This window comes from Syngnathoides biaculeatus, chromosome 4 (assembly GCF_019802595.1).
Source record: "Syngnathoides biaculeatus isolate LvHL_M chromosome 4, ASM1980259v1, whole genome shotgun sequence".
In the NCBI taxonomy this organism is placed as follows: domain Eukaryota; kingdom Metazoa; phylum Chordata; class Actinopteri; order Syngnathiformes; family Syngnathidae; genus Syngnathoides; species Syngnathoides biaculeatus.
The window spans coordinates 27,470,685-27,496,177 of NC_084643.1; the positions used below are offsets into that span (position 1 = coordinate 27,470,685).

Genomic DNA, 25,493 nt, shown 5'->3' on the forward strand with positions numbered 1-25,493 from the left:
ATTTGTACGTAAATAAATTGGCTTTCACGTTTTCAATCTACACCAGTTCTGCCTTAATGATTTCTGACACACCCCTTATGCGTAGCTGGCCAATTTGTGAATAAAGGCCCTGAGAGGTGTGACTCATTCAAGTCTGGAGGTGGGTCGGCTTCCCCCAATGTGGATTTTTCCTGAGACATGTTAAAGCCTTTGAAACACACTTCAAGACAATGTCAAAATTTTATTTTTTGAAATGCCCGTAGAGGAAACGTCAATTAATGGTCGCCTGTGAGATGTCAGCACTGCTTGTCTTATAGGCTGAGGGGCATGTTTATCCCCTTCTAATCTCTATAGTATATATTGTACAACATATGTAATTGAATTATAATACTGATGCTAAACTTACCCATCACTTCTTCATCATCGTGTTTCTTTTACCAACATGTCCATTACAGTCTGCATCAATCACAACTCTTTCTTAGTCTGGGATTGTCAGAATTACCTCATATATCTCCCGCCGAAATTTCTCTTTCACTTCTAGGTCCCATCCTACATGGCATACCTACAAATCACATTATACATAACACCTCAACTTCAAGTTTCAGCCTCATCACTCGATCTGTCAACCTGCAGGGTGCTGAGGCAAGATGTTGTTAACCCGTCAACGCTCGGTCCGCTAAGGAATTCTTTGAATGAATGCTCATATTTGTTTGTTTAAAGTTTTAAGCCGGATTCCCTTGCTGATGCAACCAACTGGATTTATCAAGCCTTGGTACCGGCCTTCAGTTTGGACTGGCTTGTGCCCCCCATAGGGCTGAATTCACAAACTGAACAAAAATATGCAGTTATGAACTAACTTATCAAAGGACTGATTGATTCACTGATCCTTGACAGACAGACTAGCCCATACAGGGCTGACTAACTGACATACTCAAATGAACTTAAAAAATGACTCATTGACAGAAAGGTTCACTGATTGGATGATTGAACAAATTATGCACAGACCAGTTGACTGACATAATGTACTCAGTGATTGACAGGCTAACTGATCAAATTTTACACAGATTGATTGACCTATTGACTCATTAACAAAGTGACTACATGAACAGATTTGTTGAGCAGCTAACCTATTGACCGATTATCTCACAGAACCATTGACTAAATAACTAATTAACAGGCTGATTTACTGAATTAAATCATTGAATGTTGAATGTTTGCCCAACTAATCGGCTAAAATAAAGACAATGAATGTCACCGACTGACTCATTAACTAACAAACTGAAAGAATTAACGATTCAGCAACAGACCGACTTAGTCAGACTGACTAACTCAATAACCTGAATGACAAAATGACTCGCTGACTTAATGGTTCACATGGTTTGGAACGACTGCCAAAGTGACCAAGTCCATAGACTGGGTGACTAACTGACTAAACAATACAGGGATTGACTAAATCACTGACTGACTAACTACCTGACAAACCCAATGAGTGACTAACAACACTTCTCCTTGACTAGGCGACTCACTCATCAACTGAATTAAAAAAACAACAACAGTATAAACAAACAAGTCTCCACTTGATCCTTTGCTTGCCATTGCAGCAGAATATTACTATTGATTGAGTGAATCTCCAAAGTTGTGCTGACGCCCTCCACTGAGGCTGCACTACGGTACCTTCCATTAACAACATAACCTTTTCCACACATCGTCATTTACAAATGCCTATATTGCCTGCTTCAGCAAAAACAGGCCTTTGAGCATTCCAACATAACGGAGGTTTTATGAAGGGCTGCGTTTTTCACGACACTATCTAATAGAACAGAGTCCATTACTGTGTGTGATTATTCAGAGTTGCTTGATCCTTTATATGGTGCTGAAGGACACTAAATTGATGTCTTGACGGGATTACAGTATCTTTCTACATGTACTCTACCCTGCTACCAACCTTCTTTCTTATAGTAATTAACTTAACTACCTACCAACCTATCCACCTTCCATAATTCCCACCTTCCTGCCCAACCAACCATCTACTGTATTTCCATATACTATATACAAAATGACAAGAACAAATAGAACCTTCGCTACATCCGTCCTCAAATTTACTGTCAAAATGACTGACGCGTGAGGGTTCCTTAAAGAGAGCGGCGCAGTAATACACGACGGGCGTGTACCTGCGCGGCTTCAACTAGTGCCAGCTGTCACCCAGACCCAGCCTGGTTTACCGAGAAGGGGCGGCGCCAACACACAGCTGCTGCAGAGGGACTGCTGCAGTGAGACCGTAGCAGGGGGGGGGGGGGGTCTCTACGCCGCACACCCACACGCGTAGACACCACAGTTCGACACATGAACGCCCCTAGTTGATTTGTTGTGTATCATATGTGGAACTCCATGGTGGTACAGCGCCGACGTAGGCAGACATGGACGACTATCTCCGGAGAGTGGACTGCAGACTAGGGGTGAGTTGCGAGCCTCCACACATCACAGAAGCCCCCCACCTCCGTGTATCTATCTATGAGTGCGCGTGTGGGTGTGTGCGCGCTACAGACTTCTATCCTGTTGCTGCACCTGTAGACACATCCAGTACACCACCATTGTGTGGATTGGTTGGGATGAGGGAGGCTCGTGTACCCCTTGAGGCTTGACATCAACAAGTTCATCACCACCACCCACCACAGGCGATCCTAACATGCTAGCATTCCATTTAATTGACTCAAAAACTGGGACCAGCACGCTGTAGCAAATGATTTGCAATCAATTATTTTCCTCATTAAAAAAAGTGAACACCTGTACGTCACGGCACTAATACCTTGTTTCTTGAATTTCTCCTTCATTTTCACAGACTGTATGGTACCACTAAAACAGGGGTGTTTATTGTACATGGTCGTTATGGTTTCACTTGGAGGCCCGTTATGGCTGTGAACTCATAAATGAATTGTCTCATATAATTACATATACACAACACATTGATGGATAAAGATTTACGAAATAAAAAGCCAATAAAAAAACTTTGATCAACCATTATATTTCTTTTAAAAGGGGTACTTCTAACACAGAAAATGTTTGCAATATTTCAACGTTATTACAAGAGCATTTGAAATTTCGGTATTTTTCATTTTAAGTATTCTCGCAAGAAACTTGAAGTCGTGGCACATGATTTGCTTTTGCGGGCCACACAAAATGATGTGACGGGCCGGCTCCAGTCCCCAGGCCAGACTTTGACATGTGACATACAGTATTACCGGTACTTGAAGAATCCAATGAACGGAAGCAAAAATGCAGCTGATTTCATACTTCACTATGTTATTTTATATTTTTAGGATTAATTATATTCTCAATGATTTTAGTTGTGAGAGAGCATGGTGGTAACTGGTTTGCGGATCGCCCTCACAGTTTTGAGGACTGGGGTTCAAATCCTGGCCCCGACTGTGTGGAGTTTGGATGTGCTCTCTGTGCCTGCGTGGGTTTTCTCCAGGTACTACAATTTCCTCCCACCTCCCAAAATATTGTAGGGTAGGCTAATTAAAGACTCTAAATTGCCTGAATGTGAGTGCGAATGGTTGTTTGTTTCAGGGTGTACCACGCCTTTCACCTGAACTTAGCCGGGATAGCCTCTACCACTCCTGCAACCCATATCCTTCTACTTATCTACCTTTCCCCTTTCTATCCATCCCTTGCTATATCCATTGTAAGGTCTTCTGTACCACTTATATCCTCATTAGGGTCACTGGTGTGCTGGAACCTATACCAGATGGCGTCAGATGATAGAAGGAGTACACCCTGAACGAGTCCTCAGCCAATTGCAGGGCATGATTAGACAAAACATTGACCCTCACAGTCATTGAGAAGCTGCACGTCACCATGCGGAAAACATGCAAACCCCAACCCTTTTCAACATGCCAATGACTACCAAGAACTGACCTGATTTTTTTTCTGTTTTGTTTTTGTCGTCCAGTATAACCATGGATAATTTGTGCCATTGCATGACTCTTTGTCATTGCTGATGTGCTGTGTGCATGGCCACAATCCAGTACGTCCATAGTCCTAATTGCCCCGAGTTTTACCTCTCTCACATAACTCTTTCTGTGTGTGTGTGTGTGTGTGTCTGTGTGTATTTGTGCGTGTGGGTAGCTCTTGCAGATGAACCAATGTGCTGAGTAGACTTCCAGCATTATTCCCTTTTGCTTGGAGCGATCTGATTACGTCTCTAACTAGAGAGGCCTTGTGATAAGAGCGCAAGGAAGGGAAAATGTGTGGGCTCCGCTCGTCACATTCATCCTTGGAAATGTACAAGGCCAATGGTCATTCCATGTAAAATCAACCAAAAATTATTCCTTCACCCCTTACATTTTCTTAAAAACTTCAGGTGTGATGTGATATGAGAGGAAAAGACTAGAACAGAAAAAACACATTGTTTCTAAATCTCTTCATTAGAGGGATACAGGCTAACAAATGTTTGGATCATTTGAGATAACATTGGAAATTGTCTTATGAGTGCCTCCAATTTATAATTTTTTTTCATGGTACAAACATTTCTTTGTGGATTATAAAAGAAATAATATTATTGATTATTTTGCTTGATATTGAAATCATAAACATGATTATCCATTGATTTAAAAAAATGATTTATTTGACTCAAAACTCAACCTGAATTATAACTGAAAAGAACATTGAGGAAAAAACATTAATGCCAAGTGAAATCCATCCATCCATCTGTTTTCTTTGCTGCTTATCCTTACGAGGGTCATGGGGAGTGCTGGAGTCTATCCCAGCTGTCAACGGGCAGGAGGCAGGATACACTCTGAACTGGTTGCCAGCCAATCGCAGGGCACATAGAGACAAACAGCCACACTCACAATCACACCGAGGGCCAATTTAGAGTGTCCAATTAATGTTGCATGTTTTTGGCATGTGAGAGGAAACCGGAGTGCCCGGAGAGCCAAGTGAAATAATAAGAGAAAATAGAGAAAACAAAATATGGCTAAAAATATCAGCTTCACTGTATTGTCCATTTGTTCAGCGTCCTTTACAATGCAGGAATCTGCGTATACAACCACCACCATGGCACATTTGTTTTCTTCGATTACAGCCTTTTTAGGATCATGAGAAGCCAAAATTGAAATCACGATTAAATTTTGATTAATTGGCCAGTGCTATTTCTTTTTGAGTTCTGTTGCAAGCCAAAATTTAATTTACGAGCCAGCGACGTGCTGCTGATCGAGTGAGATGAAAAACAAAAAGAAGAATAAAGGCACAGTACTGTCATGTCCTAACGTAGGGAAGGAAAGCCACACATATTATGATTTGGTATAATTTCCTAATCTCTGGTGTAGAATTTTCCATTATTCCAGATTGAATGCTGAAACACATGCACGCATACACACACTCACACTCACACACACACACACACACACACACCACACACACACACACCACACACACACACACACACACACACACCACACACACACACACACACACACAACACACACACAACACACACAACCACACACACACGCACACGCACACACGCACACACACACACAGAAAAGAAAAAGCACAACGTGGAATGTTTCCCCACTAATGCATCAGTTCCTCTCTCTGGCCGACCAATATTGATTCATCCTCCATCTCACCATCTTCTCTTCTTTTTCCTGATGTCACATTTCAAGTGTCACATTTCTGCATCCATTTCACAGCCTTTTGGCCACTAAGTATCTCCCCACACTTTCTCGCCTACTTTATTTTAAAAGCCTCTTTAAACTTCCTGCCCTGCTTCCTTCAATCTCAACACTTCATTCCTTCCGCTTTGATCATCATTCGCTTTTCTCCCGCTTCAGTATCTCATTTCCTCCCTTTCCACCCTCTTTGCTAACACATGATCGAACCAGAAAGGATCTCTGTACAATGTGCCATGCATGATTGATTTCTGCTGATTTATTTCTTGGAACACTTGTGGCTTTTGTTCCAACTACGGTGATTCTGTGAGATATGAATTGAATTTGTTCCGTGACCACGACTGTAGCTCAAAACACTCTTATCTCAAATAATTTATTGCCAATTAAATGAATGGAAATACCATTCTTCTGTTCCTTCCCCCCAAAAAATTCAGCAGATTTTTGTTGTGTTTTTAATCAGGAAAATATAATTCTATAATATTGTATCCACTAATAACATAAATAAATAAAAATAATCCAGCAGTTTGTGCATCATGATTTAATACCTTAATTAATTTTATTATGGCGACACGGTGGTGCAGCTGGAAAACGTTAGCCTCACAGTTCTCAGAACACGGGTTCAATCACAGCCCTGGTTGTGTGGAGTTTGCATGTTCTCCCATGCCTGCGTGAGTTTTTTCCAGGCACTCCGGTTTCCTCCCACATCCCAAAAACATGTAACATGAATTCTAAATTACCCCTAGGTGTGATAGTGAGTGCGGCTGTTGTCTGTCTCTATGTCCCCTGCGGTTGGCTGGCAACCAGTTCAGGGTATACCCCGCCTCCTGCCCGTTGACAGCTCAGATAGGCTCCAGCACTCCCGCAATCCTTGTGAGGATAAGTAGAAAATGGATGGATGGATGGATAATTTCATTCTGCTTCTCCTTCTGGTGTTTGCGCCTTGGCTCATAGGGGCAGTATAGTATGTATAGTCATATAGATGAACAAAGAGTCAGTACTACTCTGTGATTAAATAAAATGCAATAATAGTCATTTTTCCATGTAAAATAAAGAATATATGCCTCTGAGGGTGTGGCGCTGTCTACCTACAAACAGTATGTCACCATATCATTGTGTTCAAATATTTTCTCACATCACAAATATTGAAACGAATCATAAACCTTTTAATAACGCTTACCATTTTATATTAGCACTAAGGTAACATGGTGAAAGCTAGGGGGAATTCATAAGCTAAGGTTGTTTAATTGTTTCAAACAAAGAGTATTATTGTCTTTGTTTTTAGTTTCAACTGTAAACTTCAACTGGGAGTGGCATAAAACAGCATTAAGCCATTTTATTAAACAGTTGCTCACTATTTGCCAAACTTTTGTCTACTGTGAAGTGAGTTAAGATCATCGCCACCATATGGAGCTTCTATCTGATATTGCCATTCCCAATTTAAAGAAAAAAAAAACCTGACTGACAGCTCGTATTAAAAAAACATCATAGGTTAGGTCACTTGTATCAGAAGGCACCATTGCAATTGTTGAGCCCCCAATAAATACAAGGGAAAAAAATGTTTTTTCTCTCTGGTGCAGAAATTTATCTATTCACAGATAATGCAATACATATGGTCCATCCATCCATTTTTCTTAGCCACTTATCCTCACGAGGGTCACAGGTGCCGTCAACGGGCAGGAGGGGGCGTACACCCTTAACTGGTTGCCAGCCATTCGCAGGGCACATTGAGACAACCAGCCATACTCACAATCACACCTGGGGACAATTTAGAGTGTCCAAATAATGTTGCATGTTTTTGGGATGTGGGAGGAAACTGCAGTGCCTGGAGCAAACCCACACAAGCATAGGGAGAACATGCAAAGTTCACACAGGTGGGGGTGGATTGAACCCAGGTCCTCAGAACTGTGAGACCAACACTTTCCAGCTGCGCCTCCGTGCTGCCTCAATACATATGGTATTTGTATACTTGCATTTGTTTGGAAACTATGAGGATTAGTGGCTGTGGAGGTCTGGAACAACCCCCTGCGATAAACAGGGGTTCAATCTGCAGAGATTCTCATGTTTCTGTCATTCACGTCCATTAAACCAAAATGAGGAGTGTATGTTAGTGTTAAGTCAAGTGTTAGTTCTCTTTATGTATCTATTTATTTATTTATTCATATGTGTATCAATATTATTATTAATGCGGAGCGTTGGGTTCAGCTTACACAGTCGTTAATACTGTATCAAAACATGGTGAAAAATGAAGAAATATGAGAACTGTCAGGATTGAATGTCATCCACACACACACGATTATTTACCGTAACTCATCTCTTGTGTGTGTATTTTTGTCTTTTTCAGGTGTGGACTGACAAGGGTATTCATGCTGTGCTAGGTGGCCCAGATGCAGATGTGGACACTGTTGCTGCCACACTGTGCTTAGCACTACACCTTAGTCAGGTACACATGTTGTGCGTGTGCGTGTGCGTGTGCATGCGTGTGTGTGTATATGTGTGTGAGCAAGTCTACTAAAGACATGCATTGTGCATATGTTTTGTGAAAGTGCTTGCATATAGGCCTGTTATGAGAATTTTTTCTCCCAAAAATTAAACAATAATATTGTTGGGGTTTTTTTTGTCCCTCTTGAAATCATGAAAAATAAGGCCTGTTCTGGAGCTGCAGGACTGTGTGGTTGGTCCACTGAGGACACTAGAGATGAATCCTTCACCTGTCAATCAAATACCTTTGCTATAGTCAACAACTGGCTGAATAGTGTGTGATTGAGATTAAAGACAAACAGTTACTGCATGTGTTAGTTAGGGACAAACACACAAGAATCAGAGTGAGGTGGTGCCGCACTGAACTGGTTGCCGGCCATTCGCAGATCATAAATAATTTAAAATCATATATTACTGTGTCTTGTAGGAATGTAATTAATTGGGATTTTACCTCATTGACATCAACTGTGACATCAGGTGGCACATCCAACAGGAGAGGGGTTTGACGGAGTGATATTGCTAACAGCAATAGACGTATCAGTGTGAATAGCATCCATACTACGTCCTACTAGCCTGCTAAATAACCAATTCAAATATGCCAAGCTTGCACCAGAGCGCCATCATTCCTGTGCCCTGCCCCGAAGTGAACACCCAAGAAAACCAAGTGTAGTGTGAAAAGGCCTTAACTGCGTTAGAGTGTGAACATGTATTGTGTGTGTGTGTGTGTGTGTGTGTGTGTGTGTGTGTGGGAGGACGGGTCCATGATTGCATGTGAGAGTGTGAGTGCTTTCTTGTGCATGTATGAGTCCACTAATGACATGCATTACAGACCATAAAGTTTGTCCTTGACCACCATGTCTCTGCTGTTTCTATGAAACCCTATCAGAAGGAACCCACTCTGGGTGTGTGTGTGCCGTTGCTCTGCGGCCGCCGTGGTGACGCTGCCTCGCTGCCTGGTGAGACCCTGGGCTACCTGCGCAAGATCAAAGTGTGTGAGAGGCTCTTGCTGTGGAAGGACGACCTGGACCTGATGAAAATCCATCGGGCAGGAAAACTGTCAATGACGCTGATGAGGGACGGCCTGCTAGATGGGTATACTGACATGCATGCACGCTGACACAGGGAGAGTGTGTATTTGCTAATGAATCCATTGCCTGTATGTGTTAATGCAAATCAGCTCTGAGCGCCACGCTTTGGACTCCAGCATTCTGCGAGTGGTCCATCACCATGATGATGCTGATGACGACGACTATGGCCCGCCGTCCTCGTCAATGTTGGTCGCCAGAGAGCTTCTTCAAGAGGCACCCGAGCGCATCGGAGCGGTGCTGAGGGAAAGCCTCAGAGGTTATAGAGAGACACACATGCACCCTGAGGGAGGTAATGGGGCGACACACGTTCAAATCCTTGCACTCCATTGGCTTAACAGCCACCAGCAGAGAGGAAGGTTGTGAGTAAGGCACAGAGACACAATAATGTGCGACTGCTACTCTTAAGTATCAGGAAGTTGCTATTGTTTCACAAACTTATGGCACCATAACCATCCATCCATGTAAAGGTTGACTGAAAAGTACCGGTAACTCCGTATTTTAAAATAAAAGTGAGCCCGCACATAGTCATGATTCGGCATTCACAAATTCACAGATATTTTTTTTTACTGGAAACGTCACCGAGTCAGTGTTTTTGTGCTCTGGTCAAAGCAGAAACTTGAAAAAAAAAAACCTTCATGGTCACAGTAATCATTCAAACTGTCAATGGCTGACCTTTTAGCGACGTGGATGATTGTTGCAGATTTCAAGCAGGAGGGGATGGTTGATTGTTGAAGTGAACAGTTAAAGATTTTGGTACAAACAGCAGTCAGGCTAACCCTGATCAGCGCAGGCGTTCATTACCTTCCCAGGCACTCCATCTGAGCCAGCAGCCTTCCTGGTGTCCTGAGCACACATCTCACTTCATGTTCCTGAAGCGTCAGTGTGCTGCTGATGGGAGATGGTTGTGATGACACTGAATCTGATCTGTCAGTCTCAAAGCAGGCAAAGAAACTGTTTAGTTCCTCTGCCAGTGAGGCGTCTGTGTTTCTGGCACACATCTGGTTATTTTTGTTGTAGTTTGTGATGTGTTGTAATCCTTCCCACATCTTTTTTTTAGTTATTTTCTGTGAAGCACTCCGCAATGTTACTTTTGTAGGCCGCCTTGAGCCCTTTGATGCCTCTCTTTAAGTCAGCCCTGGCAGCGCTGCATTGTACCTTGTCCCCTGACCTGAAGGCGGTGTTACGACGTCTCAGGGGTACCTTAGTCTCCCTGGTCATCCATGGTTTTTGGTTGGGGAAAACTGGTATTGACAGTTACAGTGTCTATTCAGATTTTGATATAAGAAAGAACCTTAATTGTGTCTTCCTGGAGATTATGGTGTTAAAATAATTCCCTGCAGCGAAGTGTGTGCATTCTCAGGCCATGTTGAAATTGTAATTGGGGGAAAAAAGGCATCTTGCTTGACTTACTAAAACTGTTCAAATTGGTATCATACAATATAATGCTATCAGATACTGTTCCGCACCAACATCAAGACATCAAAAACATGTTCATTTCCTAATCACACCAATCTTAATTAAAATTGTATTACAAGCTCCCTCCCCGGCCAGACATATTTAACTTCACAAAAGCAAACGACTGTGGTTACATCATCTTCACAAACTCGTTTTCAAAGTTCTTAGAGCCCACTGGTGGGAGTAAGTCATATATGTGCCAGTCACAAGTAAGTCTCAAGTCATAAATTTCAAGGCTCAAGCATGTCCAAAGCTTTGGCCCCATCTGGTGGTATCTTAGCGCCAAAGAAGCAATTTAAAGTGAGTTGAGGAATTTCATTTATAAAAACGTTTTACTTTGCCATTTGGAATTTCCACTTTAGCAGACATTTGGTTCGAATTTTCATGTTGCGTTGTTTTGAAATGACCATTTTGAGTTACGTCATAACATAACCAGTGAAGACAAACTTAGTAAAACTACGGTAATGAGTCGGACTTCATGACAGATTGCTTCTTTTTTAATTCTTCCTGTGGCATCTGGAAAAAATGAACACCATTTTAGGTCAGATTTGGGTCTTGAGTTGAAAATGTTCTCTGATCTGTGTGAAAGTGATGGATGGAGGGAAGAGGGAATTAAGGTCAGTAAAGAGCTTGAGGTAGCACTATAACGAGCAAGTCCACACATACACAGGCATTTACACCCCACCCCCAAACACACAGTCAAAGTAAACATAGAAGGATGATAATTATGTAACACAACTACATGTCCTCATGTCTTATTTGTCTGTCTTTGTCTACTTATAGTCTTTTGAACAATGAGGCCTTCACAAAGTTTTGAAACTCAAGATGTAATAAGACTACTACTACAAACTGACTGCCAACTGAACTGTGCAGTGCTACATTGACTTCAGAGTCATTCCATCACTAATCTTGTAAATCATTTTAGTCAATTATCAAATACGTTTTCCCGATTGAAATAACTTGAAATGTCATTAATCCTCTGAAGCGCCGTGAAAAGCAGCACTGTTTTTAATAAAAAATAACAAAATATTCCATAGAAAACGAAAACAACTTAAATCAAGACTGTCACAAAAGCAATTGTTTTTATAAAGAGTAATTGGGTAATTTTCACATAATTTGATCAATAATGGTAAAGACGTTTGGAATAAAGAAATCTAGTTCAGCAACCTGGCTTTATTGGGTCTATGCCTCGCATGCTGTAACAGACACACTTAAAGTCCTATTTTCAAAAAAGTAATTGATGATTTGCCAACAATCGGCTGAATGTGTATGGGCATTACATTATGGTGATTGCTTCATTAAAAAAATACTAGAACAACATATCTAAAGGTCAGATTTTTACAGTGGATCTTCTTAAGGGACCCCTCAAATGCATCTGTGTTTGTGTGTGTGTGTGTGTGTGTGCATACATGTGCTTTCAGAGGCATTGCGGCTCCAAAGAGAAGACCTCAGACTTGAACAATGCCGCCGGCGTGAACGACTGGATGACCTGGTGAGATGTTTGGAGTGGTGTGGTGACAGGAAGGGGCTGCTACAAGGTGATCACTCACTTTCTGATTTTGCACTTTTCATTTCACCAAAGATCTCAACCACACGATAAAGTTCCTTAAAAACATTTCATTTTTGTTCCTCTGTTGTGTAGTTTATAGAGTGTTCATGTGTGTGTTCATGTGTTTGCAAGTAGTTGTCTGTTTGCATGTTTGTGTTTGTGTGGAACCCCAATTTATCGTGGGGGATTTGTTCCAGACACACCCGCGATGTAAAGATTAAAAAAAAAAAAGACTTTTCCAACATGCTTTAAACATATTTAAATTAATTAAAATGGATTTAAATGTATTAAAACACTTTTCAATGTATTTCTTAGCTCTTGCTGTTACTTTCTCACTGTCAAATAATCAAATCAAAAGCCCCTATTGCCATTATATGATAACGAGCACTTCTCCACAAGGTGCTTGAACCAATAAAATAAAATTGAAGAACAACTGTAATATGAGGGAAAGTAACTCGGATAAAAATATTTACAATCAAGGCACAGTTATTGCTAAAAGAACTTAGGAAACAATTAAATCGTACAATATCACGTTGATCAAATGGAAGACAACTCTTTCTCTTCCACAGTTCGACAAATAATGGGCAAAGCGTGCTTGCTCCATTCTGCTCATTTGTCACTGTCATTTGTAGTCAACTTGTAAACTGACAAAACTGAACGAAATGCAGTATATTCAAGACCAAGATGTTGAATCAACACACATAGTTCACTATAAGAAAGGTTTGCCGCCTTCATGTAAACGTATAAAGATTGGCTACTTGAAATTTGGATTGATATTTTGGGAATTTAAAAACCTTTAGACAATTGCTACTTAAAAATAATAGGGCAACAACACATGTAAACAGAGCATCCAACAATACTCTCAGGTGTCTGTGGGAACAAACATTACGGAAGTAGCAGGGGACCTTCTTTCTCTGCCTCTTTCTTTCTCTCAACTACCGAGAATCTCTTCCAAAGTAGCTCAGTGCTGCCTGGCATGTTGTGGAACAGCATGGTACGATACAGACGGCATGCAACTACTGTATGCATTTTGGACTTGCCTCCATACTGCTTAAAAATGTGCGATACAGCGAGGGCGTGAAGGATGAACCGCTTTATCGCGGGCGTTCACTGTATAACCGTTAGTCGTCTTGTGCTGTGCTAACATGGCTCAGCTGCGGAGCACCTGCTGTCCAAGGAGCTGAGGGAGTTCTCCGATGGACAGATGACCATCGCGCTCACCTCGGTCTCTGTAGGTGAGGAGGTAAGTTTCTCAAAACTTTGGTTGGACTAGCATCTTAATCGTTGCTGTGGCAACAACTTCAGATGGTTTATAAGGCTGGTGGATTTGGTCGTATACTTGTTTTATAGCACCATTGGCATGTGCTAAATTTTACTATTATTGGTACAGTTCACTTTCCTTACCATTGCTGGTATAAAAATTTTCTCATGATGTAATAAGACTATCTGTTTCGTATGGTAATTCCACCATGGAATTTCTTTTTGTCATCAAGTATTGAGTTATTAACTATTAGTCTGTACTGATGGGTGGAACGTCCATCTCTCCATCCATTTTCTACACCGCTTTTCCACACCAGGGCCACAGGTGTACTGGCGCCTATCTCAGTAACTCTGGATGAGAGGCTGAGTACACCCTGAACTAGTAGCAGCTAATAGCGGGGCACATATAAGCAATCATTCACACTTACATTCACACCTATAGGCAATTCAGTTTACCTAACGTACATTTTTGAGATGTGGGAATAAAGTATTTGGAGAAAAGCCATGCAGGCACTGAGAAAATATCCAAACACCACCCTGGCGCGGCCACTGTGCTGCTTATGTGTGGAACATCCATCCATTATCTGAGCTGCTTATCCTCACAAGGGTCATAGGAGTGCTTTAGCCTATCCCAGCTATCATCGGGCACGGGGCAGTACACCCTGAACTGGTTGCCAGCCAATCGCAGGGCACATAGAAACCAACAACGATTCACACAGTCACAGAGAAAAGGCAATTTAGAGTCTCCAATTAATGATGTGTGGAACAGTAGTTCATGAATTAAATACATTTCTGCTCTAGCAGTATAAGCCCTTAAGCGCTGAAATCTTCTATTGTGTTAATATAAATGAGAAACAGGGGTGGGATTTTAGTTTCTTTTCTTCCCACTTGCCTTCAGGCATAAATGGAAACATGTTTTTTCAGCTTCTTGCATGTTGGTCTTTTTTGTTGGCATACATGAAACAAGTATGCGATTGCTAATCTCCTTAGTCTTCCTGCAGCTATACCATTGCCTGAAATAAACGAATTAAAGAAAAGTAAAAGCACATGACTACTTGCAGAAATAGTTATAAATACAAATTAAACAAATATTGATAAAAACAAGTACAACTGCAGTCACAATGACATCAAGAAAAACATTGAATTTAATTTTTATCAATTTAAAAAAAACTAATGACTTGCATCACTTTAATAAAAACAACATTGACAAATAATAATAAAAAAAACCTGAAAAAAAAATCTGCACCACAGTGGGGCAGGTGTAGAGCGTTGGCCTCACAGTTCTTTTTTTTAAAGGAAGTGTGTATTGAGGCGGCCTCCTTTGCTGTGCACATGTAGTCATAACCAGGTGTCATTTCCCTACAGATAGGCCCCCTAAAAATCCAACATAAAAACACATACATACACACGCACACGCACGCATACACCCGCACACACAAACAAACACACAATAGTTCAGTATCTCCCTTTTCCATCTCTTAATGTGTTCATCCAGACACACAGACACACACTCATTAAGATGTTCCTCTTCCATGGAAAGCCCGTCTCTCTACGGCTGCCTACTGTGCGGTATTAAGGCTATGTGTAAAATAAATGATGTCTGTTGCCGGGGGGCTCAGGCTCTGTTTCCACCGAAACACTACCCAACGTCCAAGGAACATTAAACACCCACACCCTCGTTTAGTGAATAAATAACCATTCATTTCAAAAGGCTTATGTATATGTGTGTGTGCATTTTCTGTGCATATTTTAGCATCCAGAGTGGGTCTCCCATTAGAGACTCTGTATAGAAGAAATGGCCAGCGGCCCACTGTCATGGTGGGCCGCTAATGACGTGAGAAGATGAGTCCTGCGTGCCCCTTACATGCGTGTCATTTGCAATGTGTGTATTGATACGTGGTGTTTTAATTATGTTTGGGAAGAGGGCGTGCCATACGAGCCTGTCATTTGTGGAGGTGCGTCAAGTGCTTACAGGGAGTTCTCCTGCCTTTAATGGATTTTTCCAGAAAACTAAATAAATTACATTCAATTAGCTAGTAATGGTTTGTATGTTTGGCAAAGTGTGTTTGCAGTGTAGTGTGTGTGTGTGGTCTAAAAGAGGAGTTCAATTTGTGGGTAGGATTTGAACTGCAGATGGATATTATGCTAAATGTCCTTGATTGACGATGAAAGTTGGGAATTTCTCAACGACCCACAATGGGAATCCCAAGGGCAATGGTTGCCAAATGGGTTCAGGCCTGGTTATGTCTGTGGAACCATATACAGTGGATATAAAAAGTCTAAACACTGTATAAATCTCGGGTTTTTATGAAAAAATTACAAAATTCGACCAAGCTAAATCCTTAGCTTTACCACCATTGGGACCTATGAGACAACCCACTTGATTTTTTTCTCTCTATCTTTTCAACAGTGTAAAAAAAAAACAAATAATACTGTATCTGAAATAATGTGGGTCAGTCATGTCCAAGCTTGTATTAAATGGGAGTCAGTGCACATCTGAAAGCATTGCCTCTGGTAATACTTTGTAGATGCTCTCATAGGCTTTTCCTGACATTTGGTTTCTGGCACAGGCTTGAAGGTTTTTTGCAAATACTGACTGGAACTTTTAATTGTTTAATTTTCTCTACATTTACTCAGGACCCAGTTGCAGCTGAGGAAAACCAGCCTCAAAGCATGATGCCATGCTTCACTGTCGGGGTACTTAACTCAACTTTGGTTTCATCAGGTCATTACATATTTTTCTCACTTCCGTTTGGGAGTTTTTGCAAAATTTTGAAACCAAAGTTAAACTTTTTGTCCACAATTCTGAATTCCAAAAGAATGTTATACATCTGTAATGTTCAAAAATTCTTTGTTACTCAATACTTTATTCCTGTAAGGTTTTGAATTTTTATCCTAAAAAAATGTGTATTTTTCATGTAAAGATTATAACTTTTTTTAAATTGAATGAATCTAGACAATTTCTCAGTAAAAAAAAAAATCTCGAAAGAAATCCAAATTAGTCTTCAAAGCAGACATTATTATTCTCGTGGGTTTGTTTAGGGTTTTGTCATTAAGATTATGAGGGGAGGGCAGTTGGGGTTAGAGAGGAAGATGCAGAAGATAGGCTAAGATGGAAAAAGATGACACGCTGTGGCGACCCTTAACGGGACAAGCCGAAAGGAAAAGAAGAAGAAGAAGGGGTGTTTGGAAGAACTTCCCCTCTGCAAGGGACCCAGGACATAAAATGTCATGTGCGGTTGCCACTTTTGTTGGTCCCAGGGTGTGCACCCCAATTTGTGGTCCCCAGGGTTGTACAAACATTTTTTGAGGTGCCCATTCTGCACCTAGTGTTCCTACCGTATGGCTGCATGTACCACATTTTCTGCCTTTTTAGGTTTAATGCCTTGAGGAAAGTGAACACTGCAGCTTGGGGTCCCAAGGAGGGTACACAGCACAGTTTGTGGTCTCCAATGGTGCAGACACTGCATTTCTGGAAACCTTATTGGTACAGTGCAAACGTTTTGGGCCCTCAGGGGCTGAATGTTTTGTTGTCCCCAGGAGTGGTGCACCACATTTTGTGTTCCCTAGGTGTACATAGTCTGCAGTTTGGGGTACCTCGTGCACTACCAGGTTTTAGCATTCTGGTGTAAAGAATTGACAAATTCTTGTTTAAATGTTTTAAGAGAAGTTCTCTTCCCGTGTGGGTGGCATTGTTTAGGGATCCCAGGGCATCACATATAGTACTGTAGTTTTACATCTCAAAGAGGGCGCATCCAACTTTTTGTGCTCCCCAGTAGGCTGTGCATCACTCTTTAGGGCCTTCAGTTGTAGCGCTAAACATAATTTGCAGTTCCTATTAATGTATGCACCACCATTTATGAATCTCTGTTTTAGACTTTATTGATCCCATAGAAGTACAGATGCAAAAAGTGGTCGTCGTTATAATACAATAGATACATCAAACAGCGTGAAGCTCAAATCTTAGTGTTATTGTCAAGTCAGTGTAGAGTTGTGTGTGTGAGCGTGTTTGTGTGCGTGCGTGCATGCAAATGAGCACGAGCAGATGAAGCATTGTCGGGATGACGACTTGTCATGCTGTGGAATTGATGAACTGTAGGAGGGACAGCGCCCGCAGCCACAAACATGACTTTGTGAGTAATGTCTTGTTTTTTTCCCCCCGTGTGTTAATATGGACATTTATGCTTTTCAAATAGGCTTCCTGTTTGTCACTTTCTCTTGAGACCACTTTACCTTCTTTTGGGTGTTTAGTTGCGTCGTTAGACTTGTGCTGTAATTTTCATGGCTGTTGATGGCCTCTAATGCATTGTTTGTTCTCGGTCCTGCGGCCCTTCTGTTTGCTTATGCGCAGCCACTTTTGCCACGACTCTCCTTGCACAAATAATTACGCTGGCTAATGATAGAGCTTGCAGCCTCTGCGCCTTCTAAATGCCTTTCTGATGGGAAGCGCCGGGAGACAGCAGGTGCAGCCCAGGCCTCCCGGGGACTAAGATTGAAGAGAAGCCCCCCCGACCCTCTGCACCAAAACATCCCTTCTTCCCCTGTACCCTCCTCGCTCATTTTGGGGTATATTTTTAACAGTAACTAGACTTCCTCTTAAGAAGTTTTAGAAGCGCATTCATAGGAGGTCATCAGACTTTGTCGTCATGCTGCGCCTCATGATTGCTGAGCCAATAAAGTTTCACGTTTCTGCGTCACCCATCTCTAGAGCAGGGCATTGTTTGAATTTGAATGATTCCAGTTCCCCGTTTTGATTCTAGGTTCAAACGATTGTCGACTGATTCTTTTTGTATACGGGTCAAAAATGCTTGCGTGGTTTATGAAAGTGGTATCCAATGTATGGCTGTTTATTTTTAGCTTCCTTCAGCATCGACTAAAATCAACATTCCACATCGCCTGTATTGTTTGCCTGCATTTTACTACTTATTTTCAACACTGAATGGCAAGGATGGAGGTAATGTTTATTGTCATCTCTCACTTCCTTATTTGCAACCATCCATCCATCCATCCATGCATGCATCCATCCATCCATCCATCCATCCATCCATTTTCTTAGCCGCTTTTCCTCACGAGGGTCACGGGAGTACTGGAGCCTATCCCAGCTGTCAACGGGCAGGAGGCGGGGTACACTCTGAACTGGTGGCCAGCCAATCGCAGGGCACAAATTGACAAACAGCAACACTCACAATCACACCTAGGGGCAATTTATTGAGTGTCCAATTAATGTTGCATGTTTTTGTGATGTGGGAGGAAACCGGAGTGCCCAGAGAAAACCTATGGAGGCACGGGGAGAACATGCAAACTCCACACATGGAGAGCAGGTATTGAACCCGAGCCCTCAGAACTGTGAGGCCAACGCTTTCCAGCTCCGGCACCGTATTTGCAAGCAATCACACATAATTAAGTAGTGCCACCAGCCTGTCCAAAGTCCTGAAAATAGCTTTTTTTCCCCAGCTAGTTGTTTTTAACTATACAGTGTATATGTAATAATAGATAGAGCTTTACACATCCTTACCTACACTGATGGATTGTTTTTTGTGTTAAATAAATTAACAGTGGCCCTTAACTGCTTCCTTCAATTTTTTTGCCTATGGCCTTGACAAGAATCAGTTTAGAGGTCACTGGTTTAAAAGAAGAAGCTAGGCAGTTATTTTTTAATTAAATCATATAAACTTTCCTGTGATTTGTAATTCTGTTAAGAAATTAACTTTGATCAACTTGAAAGCGTTGGCCTCACAGATCTGAGGACTGGTGTTCAAATCCCATGTGGCGTTTTCATGTTCTCCCCATGCCTGTGTGGGTTTTCTCAGGGCACTCCGGTTTCCTCCTACATCCTGAAAAGCATGAATTAATTGGAACTTTTAATTACACCTCGGTGTGAATGTGAATGTGACTGTTGTCTGTCTCAGTGTGACCTGCAAATGAATGGATGGATACAGGACTGAAACTTTGAAGAACTTTTTCTGAATTCAGCCAAATAAGCCCCAATCGGAAGCTGGTATCCTAGCTAGATGGAAAATGATAAATTACCAAGCTTTTTTGATGATGTCAAGAAATGTGGGCACAGCCTGGTATCAAATTTAGGTATTTATGAGGTTTCACACCTAAACCTCAATACTTGCAGCTTTAATCATCGTAGCTTATTCTTTCTCCTGGTTGGCTGCCTTGATTTTCATTCTTTTCTCATACCATCTTTAGGGGTTTGTCAGCGAATAAACAAAACAAAACATTTGTGGACACAGCTTAGCTCATTTGTGCCCCCCCCCCAATCCCTGCAATGAGCGAATGAAGCATCATCATCAAGGGACTGTTAGATGGACATATGCGCTTGTTTTATGCAAACTTTTACCACCCCCCTCCTTTCCTCTAGTGTCGATGATGCGTGTGTGTGTGTGTGTGTGTGATGTTTGCGTGCGCGTGCGTGGGTGCGTGTGTGTGTGTGTGCGTTTGAGCAGGGTGGCCTCCGCTGTGAAGGCAGACACATATATAAATCACATCCGCCTTGATGGATTCATCAGGGTGGCGAAAAAACGTCGACTGTCTCAGCGTTGTGTCGAGTATGCAAAGGGTATGCAAAGAGCCTAAATGGCGAAACGCTTGATTAAGTCTTTTTCGGTGACAGCAGGAAATGCCTTTTTTGAGTTGGTTTGCGTGCCAGCTTGGATGACTTATGAAGAGAGCCCCATGCGTGGAGCTGTGCACCTGAGGTTTTGTGTGTGTCTGTGTCATGGTGGATAAACACTTGATGCCTGTGGAGTCAGGTGTAAATGTGACAGTGTCTGGGTGGATTGGCGCACAATCGGGTTAAAAAGTTGAAATGTTATAAGATAGCACACAATTTTTTAGTTAAAGAAAATTAAGAAAAATGTTGAATAATTTTCCATATAAAATGTTAATGAAGCTTAATGTTACAGTATATCACATTGTGAGATTTTCAATATTTTAAAATACCAGGCGATATTTCTTATGTTTAAAAATAAACAACAATGTTGAAATATTGAAGAATAGCAAAAAAGCATCTTATTTTTATAATTTAAAAACAATAAAAAAATGTTAACCTTTACAACAGGACATTATTGTTGTAATTATTTTTTGTAAAAAAGTCACTTGTGACAATATATACTTTCTTTATTGTAAAGAAATTAATAAATATTGAATAATTAAAAAAATACAAAAAGTTTAATGTTTCAGTATATGGCATTGTTGTAGTAACTGAAAAGAGTATTTTCTTTAACTTTTTTAACACCACAAAATTATTTTAAATTAAAAAATAAAGACATTGAAAAATTACAAACTTTTGCAAGATAAAATCATGTTGAAAATGTTGAAGTTTAACAAATACAACACAACATTTTTTAATATAATTTTATAAATGCATAAAGAAAGTTCAGCGTTCCAAGTTGTCACACAATTTGATCAATGTCAACACGTTTGATATCAAATGGTTGTTTTTGTTTTGTTTAAATATAAATAGATATTTTTAATCATCAAACTCCTTCAGTTTCACTATAAAATCCCCAAATTTAGGTATTTTAAACATTGACACCCTTTCCCATATTTCTTTACTGATTTAAAACATTCCAATTTCAAGTCTCACACTCTAAATTTCAAGTTCAATTAGTTCCTTAACATTTCAATGGCAGCTCTTCAGCACACAATTTCAAGAAAAGTGTAATTCTTTAATTGTCAAATATCATTAAATCATATGGTCAGTCGCTTCATTTACTCCCCCTTGTTATTATCCTCCAATTACTGCGCTTTTAGAGGCGGATTAGTGATAACATGTTGCTAATTTATCAGGAAGTGCAATCTGTGGAAGTGGATGGGAGGCTAATTTACACTGTTAAGAGCCAAATGGCGGACAGACTGTCTCCCTGCATGTCTTCGCATCCCGTCTTTGCGCACTCCATCTTGTCGATGCTTGTGTGGGTTTGTGTGTATCATAACTTTAAAGCAGCAGTGGGCAACCTGCGGCTCATGGACTGTATACAGCTTGAATAAGTGCCTTTGGGAAGCCTCATTGCACCCATCAAGATATCGGTGCTGACTAATAGCTTCTCTCAGTGTGTGTGTGCGTGCAATGTGTGTATATTACAGAGGGGCTTGATGGCATACTGTACATATTGTAAAGAAGGATGGAGAGAAGAGGAGGAGGGAGGGATTTGCTACCTCATCCTGACAGACTAATATTGACACAGCCCTGGTAGATACAGAGCCTGCAGCCCTCATCCATCACACACACACACACACACACACACACACACACACACACACAACACACACACACACACACACACACACACACACACACACACACACCACACACACACACACACACACACACACACACACACGCGCACACACACACACGCGCACACACACACACACGGGCCAGAGTGGCAGCAAGAACCACAAAACATCCTCCATCCGTGCTGGAACAGGAAATAACAGTTGCGATGGATCCATGGGTATTGAGCCCGAGCTGTGAGGGAATCTTGCATTGACAATTCGAGAATGCAGTTTCTGTCAGAATTGGGTCTGAATGTGGACGAGCTGACGCTCAACTGAAACGCTGTGGAATTAATTGAATTGTTGAAAAGTAGAAAGTGACATTGAAATTTGGAATAGCTTGAATTGGTCAAATGTGGAAGGAGAAGGTGAATGTCTCCTAAATTTGAGAATATTTATTCTAAAGTTCTGGGATAGTTATACATATCTCTGTATTTCTCGAATGAGCAGAATGTTTCCAATTTGGTCAAACAAAGAAATGTGGAAGGAGTAGTTAAATGTCAAATTTCTCACAATTGGGGAATTTTAGAGTAAACATTGGTGAATTTTGCTTTATCTCATATAGTGGTGCCCTAAAATACCTATTTAATATGTTGGGTAACCCTGCTCTTTACTCCAAGCACACATAGCTCGTGATGCCTTTCCTATTTGAAATGAATGGAAATCCCATTAAGTCGTGCCAGCCGCCCCCAGACAAAACAAGAACAATGTTTGTAGCTTGTTTAAAAAGAAAACAAGCACTCTATGATGTTAACTTTATACAACATATACAGTAGTGTGACATCAATGATGATTTATATCTCAAAGCACCACTACATAGCAAATCAAATTTCCCCTTTGAATTTACATTGAAATTCTGCATATTCATGTCCGCTACCTGCAGATTTACCAGTTCACGGATTTAAAACCCTGCTGCCTTCTTGGCCAGGTCACCATTGCAAAAGAGCTGTTCTATCTAAACTGCTCTTTTATCATCTTAAATCAATGTTAAATTTAATTAAATATTTAAAAGCAGTTTGGAGCAAACCCCCAAAATACTTCTTGGCAGAATTTACCCGCTATTTCAAAAAATATTTTGACAAATATATATATATATATATATATATATAATATATATATAATTTTTAAATCCAAATATAATTGATCCCAATAATTCACAGATTTTTACCATTCATTATCGGGCCTGATCCCTATTGCCTACTGTAATTGAGATGCCATTAATCCATTCCTACCCCCCAAAAACAACACTGTATGGTACAAAAACACGATAACACATTTGGCTATGTAAAGAAAGAAACAGTTTTATAAAGAAAAGCAGAGCACCCATATTTCATGTATACAAGTATCTCATGTGGTTAACATAATTAAAAGCATTTAAAAATAAGGAAAAGACAAACATTTAAAACGATGATAAAAGTACAAATAAAGGAGTGTACATTGCAAGAAATGTCATTTAAAAGTATGCTCTAAAAAGGATGAGATCAAAAAAGTCGTTTTTACCTGGACTTAAAAACATTCATACTTGGGGCTGATGTTGGCATCATATTCCATTTGTGTGAAACTGAATAGCTACTGTAAATCCTGCTTCACCACGTTTGCTTTGGAATTTGTGCTCCACTATTTGACCCGAGTCTCTTGATCTTGGAGCCCTACCATTGAGTGTTGTGTTTTATAGACCAGTAGCAGAACTTTAAAATCTTTTATTCTTAAGCTAGCTCAGAGCGTAGAGACTTTAGAACTGGAGTAATCTTCTGACCTCTTTTTTGTGATCAAAACTACGACATGATTGTGTGATAGTTTCGCTGCAATATTTATTTGTTGTATATGTGCTTTTAAGGGATGTGTTTCAGTATGATGAACTAAAGAAAAATTTCAAATATAAACAAAAAATGTGATTTTTTTTATGTTGAGACTTATAATTTAAATAAAAAAAAATTCATTTGTTGCCAGTTTTTCTAATTTAAAAGAAAAAAGACTTCATACTGTTTTTATTGCCGACTGTGGCTCTCCTTGCCCACATGCAAGGACATTACAGTAGTGTACTTTAAATGCCCCATTTGTTTTTCTTCTTCATTTAAGCTGTCGGGTCTCTGACCATCTCTTGTAACTAGGGCCATAGGAGTGCTGGAGCTCAGGTGAGGCGGGGTTCACCCTGAACTGGTTGCCCGCCAGTCGCAGGGCATATATAAACAAACATTTGAACACAACTTTCACACCTATAGGGGCAATTTAGAGTCTTCAATTGACCTACATTGCATGTTTTTGAGATGTCGGAGGAAACCGGAATGGGTGGAGAAAACCCACGCAGTCATGGAGAGAACATGCAGAGTCCACACAGGCGGGGCAGATTTTGAACCCCGGACCTCACAACTGTGAGGCAGATGCTCTAACCACTCATACACCGCCCAGGCTACAAACAAAGCAAAAACTCCACAAATCACTTCTTGAATTCCAGTGTTCCACATGTCCCATATTTGAAAATGCAAAACCAATAGTTGCACAAAACATCCAAACAAATTGAGCAAATTTGTTTGAGGCAACTTATCCTTTGTTTTACACGCCAATCCGTTAACACGACTTTCTGCTGCCATCCATCAGCACGAGAAAATTAACATAATCTGTGTGATGGTTGCTTTAATAGCAAACACTAATTGCTGTCCTATAAATCACGTTGACAGTTTTGTCTATCAAAGCTGGCACCCTCCTTTTGTGAGGGAAATCGTATGTGCAGTAGTGGGAGTGCTTTGTTGCTGTAACCACAGTGAAACGCTTATTAATAATTTTTAATTTACGACAATCACACTTGGTGATTGTTCTTCCCCATCCACTGTTTACATCTACAATATTAGGTTATGATGCACCAAAATTCTCAATTTTTATTAATTTAATATTTATTAATTTCTCACTTGATTCAAAACAGTCATAAGTTCACAAAATTCAGGAAATTTGTGCTTGTATTTTTTACATTCTAAACTATTTCCTGTTTTGCCACAAGAAAAAACTAATTTAGTGAATGAGACATTCGACAAAGAATGTCATGTTAAGCAATTTTAGTGTGTCATACTATTCACACCATGCAAACTTCCTTAGTTTCACAAAATTCAGGTCATTTGCCTTCTTCATATTCCAAAAATTTCTAGTTTCCCCACATTTCTCACATTTTCACACTTATACTTCGATTACGATTACATATTTACCTCCTTACACATTTTTTTAATCTATCAAAATAAGACATTGTTTTTATTTTCTTTTTCATTCATTCATTCATTCATTTTCAGAGCCACTGATCCTCACAAGGGTTGCGGGAGTGCTGGAACATATCCTAGCTATCTTCGGGTACACCCTGAACTGGTCTCCAGCCAGTCGCAGGAAATATAGACAAACGGCCACACTCACAAACACACTTAGGAGGAATTTAGAGTCATCAGATACTGGATGTTTATGGGATGTGAGAGGAAACCGGAGTGCCTGGAGAAAACTCACGCTAGCATGGGGAGAAAATGCAAACTCCACATAGGCGGGGTCGGGATTTGAACCCCGGTCCTCAGAATTGTGAGGCTAACGCTAGAAACCAGTTGTCTCACCACGCTGCCTTATTTTCTTTTTCAGGAAGTTAAAATTAAAAGGAAACATGTAGTTGTGCTATCATATTGTACTATATTGTTTTTTAATGGACTGAAACCATTCTAACTACACAATATTCAGCACATTTAGGACCTT

At 40.6% G+C, this 25,493-nt stretch overlaps 1 protein-coding gene across 1 annotated transcript in view; it reads left to right on the forward strand.

Moving 5' to 3' along the window:
* Positions 1–2,221: 2,221 nt before the first annotated feature.
* Positions 2,222–25,493, forward strand: part of LOC133498840 (uncharacterized) — a 38,357-nt gene continuing 15,085 nt past the window's right edge. The window contains exons 1-6 of the mRNA XM_061816031.1: positions 2,222–2,435; positions 7,996–8,094; positions 9,019–9,224; positions 9,310–9,476; positions 12,097–12,213; positions 13,379–13,467. Of these exons, the coding sequence (XP_061672015.1) occupies positions 2,397–2,435; positions 7,996–8,094; positions 9,019–9,224; positions 9,310–9,476; positions 12,097–12,213; positions 13,379–13,467 (717 nt within the window). The 5' untranslated portion in view covers positions 2,222–2,396. The remainder of the gene's footprint in view (positions 2,436–7,995; positions 8,095–9,018; positions 9,225–9,309; positions 9,477–12,096; positions 12,214–13,378; positions 13,468–25,493) is intronic.